Here is a 7,982-nt window from a genome sequence, read left to right as displayed (position 1 = left end):
CGCGAGGTGCCTCACTTGTGGGGTCCCGCGGGGGTCGATTCTCTCGCCCCTGCTGTTCAACATCTATATGAAGCCGCTTGGGTGAGATCATCAGTGGCTTCGGGGTGAGATACCAACAGTACGCTGATGACACCCAGCTGTACTTTTCCACCCCGGGCCACCCCAATGAAGTTGTTGAAGTGCTGTCCCGGTGTTTGGAAGCCGTACGGGTCTGGATGGGGAGAAACAGGCTCAAGCTTAATCCCTCCAAGACGGAGTGGCTGTGGATGCCGGCATCCCGATTCAGTCAACTGCAGCCGTGGTTGACTGTTGGAGGCGAGTTATTGGCCCCAAAGGACAGGGTGCGCAACTTAGGTGTCCTCCTGGATGATCGGCTGTCGTTTGAAGATCATTTGACGGCCGTCTCCAGGAGGGCCTTCCACCAGGTTCGCCTGGTTCGGCAGTTGCGCCCTTCCTTGATCGGGATGCCTTGTGCACAGTCACTCACGCGCTCGTTACCTCTCGCTTGGATTATTGTAATGCTCTCTATATGGGGCTCCCCTTGAAGTGCACTCGGAGGCTTCAGTTAGTCCAGAATGCAGCTGCGCGGGTGATAGAAGGAGCTTCGTGTAGCTCCCACGTAACACCGTTCCTGCGCAGACTGCACTGGCTACCTGTGGCCTTCCGAGTGCACTTTAAGGTGTTGGTTACGACCTTTAAAGCGCTCCATGGCTTAGGGCCTGGGTACTTACGGGACCGCCTGCTGTTACCACATGCCTCCCACCAACCTGTACGCTCTCACAGAGGGACTTCTGAGGGTGCCGTCCGCCAAACAATGTCGGCTGGCGGCCCCCAGGGGAAGGGCCTTCTCTGTGGGGGCTCCCACACTTTGGAACGAACTTCCCCCAGGCTTACGTCAAATACCTGACCTTCGGACTTTCCGCCGCGAACTGAAGACATACCTTTTTATTCGCACGGGGCTGGCTTAAATTTTAAATTATATAAATTTTATCGATTTTAAATTTTCTACTAATTTTAAATGGGGTTTGGTTTTATAAATTTTAAAGTTCTAGGCTAATTATAATAAGTTTTTTAACTTGCATTTTAAATTGTATACTGTGGTGTTTGTATTTTATTGTCGCCTGTACACCGCCCTGAGTCCTTCGGGAGAAGGGCGGTATAAAAATCAAATAAATAAAATAAAATAAAAATGACAATATTGATATGATGTTCATGTATACTTAAGACTCTCTAATGGTGACTTATCATTCTGTCTTGGAAAAAACATTTCATAAAGATCTAGAACTTTCATGTAATATATTAATTGTGTTGAGAAATATTTTGTAGTTTTTATCTAACAATAGGTTATATTTCAAGGAAAGTATGTCCTCTTCCACATTAAATATTAGTAATATAGATATTTCATAAACTGAAAAATATATTGAGGGTAGTTTTCTTGGAAATGTTTTAAATAGGAGGAAGAAACATCAATAATCTGTACTGTTTGATGATACAACTCTTAACTGAAAATCTGAACAACATGGAATTAGGAAAAAAAATGAAATAGCTCCCCCGCAACTAAGGACAGCCCTTATTTTTGTTTTACAAGACCTGGCTTTTATCCAGTAATTGAAATCAGGCTGCTGCTGATGGTGATAGTAAGAATTAATTTTATGCCACCCAACTCTTGTTGGCATAAGTATTATGAAAGAATATGTCTATCAATGTCATATTTTTTTAAGCTTCAGGACAAGTTTTAATCACATTTTTGTTTTAATGAGATTCATTATTTTTCATTTTTTCACTGCCCAGTTTCATAGATGGTTGGCCATATAAATTGAATAAATAAAAATATCAAGAGCAAACTAATGATAATAGTTCACCAAGCAGTCTTACGTTGACAATGAAGATACAGACATGGTAGATAACTTCTGCCTTTTTAAGATCGACTATCAACAGCAAAGATAAATACCCTGCAGACTAGTACCTGGTAGAATAGCAATGAAGACCTTGGAAAAGATATTCAGATGCTCCACGTACCTACAAAGATCAGAATTGTGAAGGCAATGATTTTTCCCTGTGATACTCTATGAAAGTGAAACAAGTCAGAACAAATGTTGACACTTTCAAACTTCCATGCTGGAGAAGATTCCTAGGAATGCCATGGATGGACAAGAAAACAAAAGGATTATTGAATAAAACAACCTAGAATTCTCAAATGAGGCACAACTGACTAGGCTTAAATTAACTTATTTTGGACACATTGTAAAGAAAACCTAGTCCTTTAGAGAAATCAAATAATGTTGGGAAAGGTGAAAAGAAAGAGGACAATCAAAAACAAGGTGGACAGATTCAATTTCAGCTGGAAGACTTGAAGGGACTGAGTGAGAACAGGTCATTCTGGAGGAACTCACCTATTTGTTGCTAAGAATTAATTTTATGCCACCCAACTCTTGTTGGCATAAGTATTATGAAAGAATATGTCTATCAATGTCATATTTTTTTAAGCTTCAGGACAAGTTTTAATCACATTTTTGTTTTAATGAGATTCATTATTTTTCATTTTTTCACTGCCCAGTTTCATAGATGGTTGGCCATATAAATTGAATAAATAAAAATATCAAGAGCAAACTAATGATAGTAGTTCACCAAGCAGTCTTAACGTTGACAATGAAGATACTGACATGGTAGATAACTTCTGCCTTTTAAGATCGACTATCAACAGCAAAGATAAGAAATACCTGCAGACTAGTACCTGGTAGAATAGCAATGAAGACCTTGGAAAAGATTTTCAGATGCTGCACGTACCTACAAAGATCAGAATTATGAAGGCAATGATTTTTCCCTGTGATACTCTATGAAAGTGAAACAAGTCAGAACAAATATTGACACTTTCAAACTTCCATGCTGGAGAAGATTCCTAGGAATGCCATGGATGGACAAGAAAACAAAAGGATTATTGAATAAAACAACCTAGAATTCTCAAATGAGGCACAACTGACTAGGCTTAAATTAACTTATTTTGGACACATTGTAAAGAAAACCTAGTCCTTTAGAGAAATCAAATAATGTTGGGAAAGGTGAAAAGAAAGAGGACAATCAAAAACAAGGTGGACAGATTCAATTTCAGCTGGAAGACTTGAAGGGACTGAGTGAGAACAGGTCATTCTGGAGGAACTCACCTATTTGTTGCTAAGAATTGATACTGATCTGATGGCACATAGAACTTTAGCAGCAAAAGTGCTGTTGAAGCACTTCTTCTAGTGCTTAAACAGCAACAGACAGCACCTTTTGTAACACTTTTTCATTCACACTTTTGTAACTCTGGAGGGTCCGCCTGAACAAACAGCCTCACTGGTTCATTTCCAAGTTTATGGTGTAAATTCTCATTGGGTGATTTGTTAAAATGGCAACTTGCTACTAAGGTAGTCTATTATTTCCAACTGATTACTAGACAGTTCTGATACCTACTGGTTGTACATGTTAGGATTGAATGCTTCTTACATAGTAAATAAGAAAAGACTTGGATGGAAGGGAAGGTAAAATACAGTTTAATTACAAAGATTGATTCCCATAAAATATAACATTTTCATTTTCAGTTTTAGCGCTTCTTCCAGGTGAATTTTCTGCGGGCTCCCTCTTGGCCAGGCTTTTTCCGTTCTCTCACACGTGGATCAGAAGTGAGGAGACCAGCTGCAGAGAGATCAGGAAGAGATTTATACAATTTAATGAAGTGCACAGAGAAGGGTGGAGGGACTTAGTCATAAGAACTGAGGAAAGTCAAAGGGAGATGAGCATTTTGAACCTAGGTTTATAATATTAGAAAGCCCTGAGCATTTGCTTCATTTTAAATAGTTCATTAGAATGCTAAATAGCAGAAACTACAGTTTTTAGAAATAAGCAATTGGGAACAAGATATTGAATTTTATTATTTAGGACGAATTGATACATTTTTCTCTATACACTTCTTATTACCTTGCCTCATGAATTCTACTTCATCTTCAGTAATAAAACTACATAAAGCTCTTGCTATGGCTAAGCGAATTGCTCCTGCTTGTCCACTTCTTCCTCCTCCAGATACGGAGCAGATCACGTCATACTTCTCTAAGTGATCAAGAAATTGGAATGGGAACATCAGCTGTTCTCTGAAAAGCATTAGATATGAATAACAATATGGAAGAATTAAAATCAGTTAAGAGTAATCTAATAAACCACGACTTTTTTTCTAGTGATCTGTCCATAGAAATATTTAATTAAGCTAAATCACATACCGGTAGTTCTCGACTTATGACCACAATTGATTGCAAACTTCTGTTGTTAAATGAGACATTTGTTAAGTGAATTTTGGTCCATTTTATGACCATTCTTGCTGCAGTTGTTAAGCGAATCACTGCAGTAGATAAGTAGGTAACAAGACTGTTAAGTGAATTTTTTTTTGTTTGTTTACATTTATACCCCACCCTTCTCCGAAGACTCAGGGCGGCTTACAATGTATAAGGCAATAGTCTCATTCTATTTGTATATTTTTTTACAAAGTCAACTTATTGCCCCCCCAACAATCTGGGTCCTCATTTTACCTACCTTATAAAGGATGGAAGGCTGAGTCAACCTTGGGCCGGGCTCGAACCTGCAGTAATTGCAGGCTCTGTGTTCTAATAACAGGCTTCTCTACTGCCTGAGCTATCCCGGCCTTACCGGTGTGGCTTTACCATTGATTTTGCTTGTCAAAAGGTGACCTTGGGAAACAGCAATGGCCATAAGAATGAGTCAGTTTCCAAGCATCTGAATTTTAATCACGATTATGGGGCTGCTATGAATACTGTAAGTGTGAAAAATGGTCATAAGTCACTTTTTTCAGTGCCATTGTTAACTTTGAATGGTTACTAAATTGTTGGAAGTGGAGGACTACTGTACTCAAGTGCTGTTCAGGAGCAGTGTGGATGTCTCAATTTAGAAAAGCTCTGAATTTGAGCTTGAAAAACTTCTAGAATGAACAAAACAGCCACTTTGAACATAAACCAACTGTTTCAATTACAAGAGTCTGAATACAAAATGTCTCCCACAGCCCTACTGCTTATTTACTACAAATATTTTCTTTATTTAAATATATCCACATAAAAATGCCTACAGTTATCAAAGTACAGTGATATTCAGAACAGTGTAATATCATGAGAGATTATATTGTTAACGTTTAAGGTCAAATAAAGCTTCTAAAATAATACTTAAGCAAACTCATTTGCAAGAGAATAAATGAGAAATAAAGAAAAACATGAGTAAAAACTGGACAGACTCCCTAAGCAGACTGATATTCATTACTCTTTTCCCAAGCCAAATGGACTCTACTAATCATGGTTTACAGGCTGTACAAATATCATTTTTCTCTTTGTTTACAATTTCACAGGCAACAATCATAAGCATTTAATAAGATTCTGATGGGCCGACATGGCTTAGCATGATGCAAGGTATCATGATACAGAGAAGAGGCCTAAACTAACATACAGTAAAACTATCGTCTTTTCAGAGTAATCTGCAAATGGGTATTTTTGGCTCAATTTGGTACATTTTTTATGTAAACACACACCTTTGAGAAATCTATTCTCACTGTAAATCTGTAGTCAAATTTAATTAGATTAGGATCTATTAGTTCTTGGAGTAATTCATATACACAGATGTTTTAGAATAGCCAAGGACGGCAAAGTTTTGTGACCAGACTTTCCATGCAGATTTCCAAGTTCATTCTTCTCCCACTGCCCCCAATAAACTTCACGTTTCTAAAAATCTAATATTTTTCAATAAGAATTTTCCAGATGTGCAGATTACAAATCTTGTGATCTTCAGATTGTACTGATATATTGACTGAAAACAATGAGAATTACAGTACAAGATATATTGAGATACCAATAGTCCGAAGTATTTGATTTTTACTAACATTTTCACACAATATTCAAGTTTTCAAATTTGATTATACAGCAAGAAAATAAGATACCCTGAAGATTTTTTAAAGCTTAAAAATACATGAAAACATTTTTTTAAAAGAAAAATATCACTAAAATGGTTTTAGAAAAAAAGGTTCTCTTTTTTTAAACACTCACCTGTCCTGCAACACTGGAAAATAAAGTAAATAATTAACTCCATTTATAGTGAATTTTCCATTTCCATTTGCATGAAGTGTGGCAGTTGCTCTTGCTGACTTTCTCTTACCTTAAAAAGAAAAAAATACTCTGTACATTTATTTCACATTTAGCATTTCAAAATGTTTAGCATTTTTTTGCATCCACACATATAGCATTTCAAAATGCTAAACAAAAACTATCTTTTGAAAGGGAAACTCTTAGCAAAAGTGAAAGAAAATATAAAAAGATGTTATGCAGCATCTTTTCTAACCAAATGCAAACACAAGGAGATCTAAGTTGAAAATTTTGGCCTAAGATACTCAAAATTAATCTAGATTCTAAACTTATGAAGGGCTGGAGATCACTCTAGTAGTACCATTTGATAGGAGATATTAACATCTTTCCACAATTAAAGGTTTATGCATATGTCTGAAAGCAATAATTGGAAATATTCATTATCAAAAAGGCCCCTGTAAAAAGAAAAGGGACTCATGTCATATTGTATACCATGAATACAATGGACATATGTTTGACAAAACTACCACTGTTAAATTTCCTTTTTTCTCCCAGCAGAGGGAGGCATACTCTGATAATTCAAAATGGCAACCAGCATCTAAAAGAAATAATTATTTTGATATATAGTTTCTGTTTGATTTAGAGTATATATTTGAACCAAAATGCAAAGAGGACTATTTTTGATCTACACTACGAAATGGGTGAGTGAGTCAATACCCATACACACTGTCTGCTTTTGAGTCAGTTTTTGACTTTTGACTACTGTTTGGAGTAAACCCTGAAAGTTTTTTGAAAAAAAATTCAGAAATGGTTTTCCACTGCCTGCTTCCTAGGCCTGAGATAAAACGCATATTGTTTGTCAAAGAAGTCTGAATAAAGTAAGCCAGTGAAGCAATTTAAGTTGCCTGTTGCCAGACTGAAAAATCTATATAAAACCAGTTTATAATAGACCACCTCATGATGTACGGTGGATGCAATATTATATACCATCTTTAATACATATGCCAAATAAGTTAGAAACACAGAATACATTTATAACTATTTGTTTTTAATTTAATGAAACAAGTATGACCAAATAGAACACAGTGTAATATCACTGGAGGTCTTGGGCAGCATCTTTTTTTTCTTTTCTTTATAGACATGTAGCTAATGTTGAGAAATATTTGGATTTTCAAGTTGCCAAGGGTTTAATTTTAAAATTTAGGAAAAAGCATACCTTCTGCAGTGCTAAAGGCCACTCCTCGCTCGTCATATTTTAGGGGTTCAAATGATTGCTTTTTGGATTGTACAAGCAATTCCTTGCGAAATTTAAGCAGATAATCTTGTTCTATATCACAGTATGGCAGTGTTATTAATCTTTCCAGCAGCTGAATACACCTTAAATACTGTAGACAATAAAAATTCATTAAGGGATGGTGGTGCAAGTGTAATTGCATTTGTCAACAACTTCTATTTTTACCTGCTTGATCATTTTAGTTCTGTTCTTACTGATATCTTTTGACAGGATGACACTTCTGTATTTGCATGCTGCTTTCAAAACCAACATGCAGATGTATCATTTCCTATGTGAATAAAGATACCTATTTCTATCCTTGCCCTCAACAAATGAATCCACTGTTCAAAACTTTAAGCAAACTCTTTGTCAAGACTAGCTTCGTGATCAATGATGATTTTCAAAAAGAGATTTAGCGGGTCTCAAAAAAGTACTTTTTGATGGAAAAGTGGTAAGAGACAAAACTCCCAATTCATATAAGGAAACTATTTTCTAAACTCTACTTGTTGGATTATTTTTATGCAAGTCTATGACCGTAATAAAGATTTGATTTGAGATGATTTTATTTCCTAATAGGTACAGGAAGTGTGCATTTATGCCAT

General features: G+C 36.4%; 1 protein-coding gene across 1 annotated transcript in view; it reads right to left on the bottom strand.

Moving 5' to 3' along the window:
- Positions 1–3,514: 3,514 nt before the first annotated feature.
- Positions 3,515–7,982, bottom strand: part of MRPS9 (mitochondrial ribosomal protein S9) — a 41,503-nt gene continuing 37,035 nt past the window's right edge. Inside the window, exons 8-11 of the mRNA XM_058184545.1 lie at positions 7,324–7,492; positions 6,072–6,180; positions 3,955–4,124; positions 3,515–3,672 (exon numbers count right to left, since the gene is read on the bottom strand). Of these exons, the coding sequence (XP_058040528.1) occupies positions 3,581–3,672; positions 3,955–4,124; positions 6,072–6,180; positions 7,324–7,492 (540 nt within the window). The 3' untranslated portion in view covers positions 3,515–3,580. The remainder of the gene's footprint in view (positions 3,673–3,954; positions 4,125–6,071; positions 6,181–7,323; positions 7,493–7,982) is intronic.

Source organism: Ahaetulla prasina, chromosome 5 (genome assembly GCF_028640845.1).
Source record: "Ahaetulla prasina isolate Xishuangbanna chromosome 5, ASM2864084v1, whole genome shotgun sequence".
In the NCBI taxonomy this organism is placed as follows: domain Eukaryota; kingdom Metazoa; phylum Chordata; class Lepidosauria; order Squamata; family Colubridae; genus Ahaetulla; species Ahaetulla prasina.
This window is presented reverse-complemented; position numbering and strand designations above follow the sequence as displayed.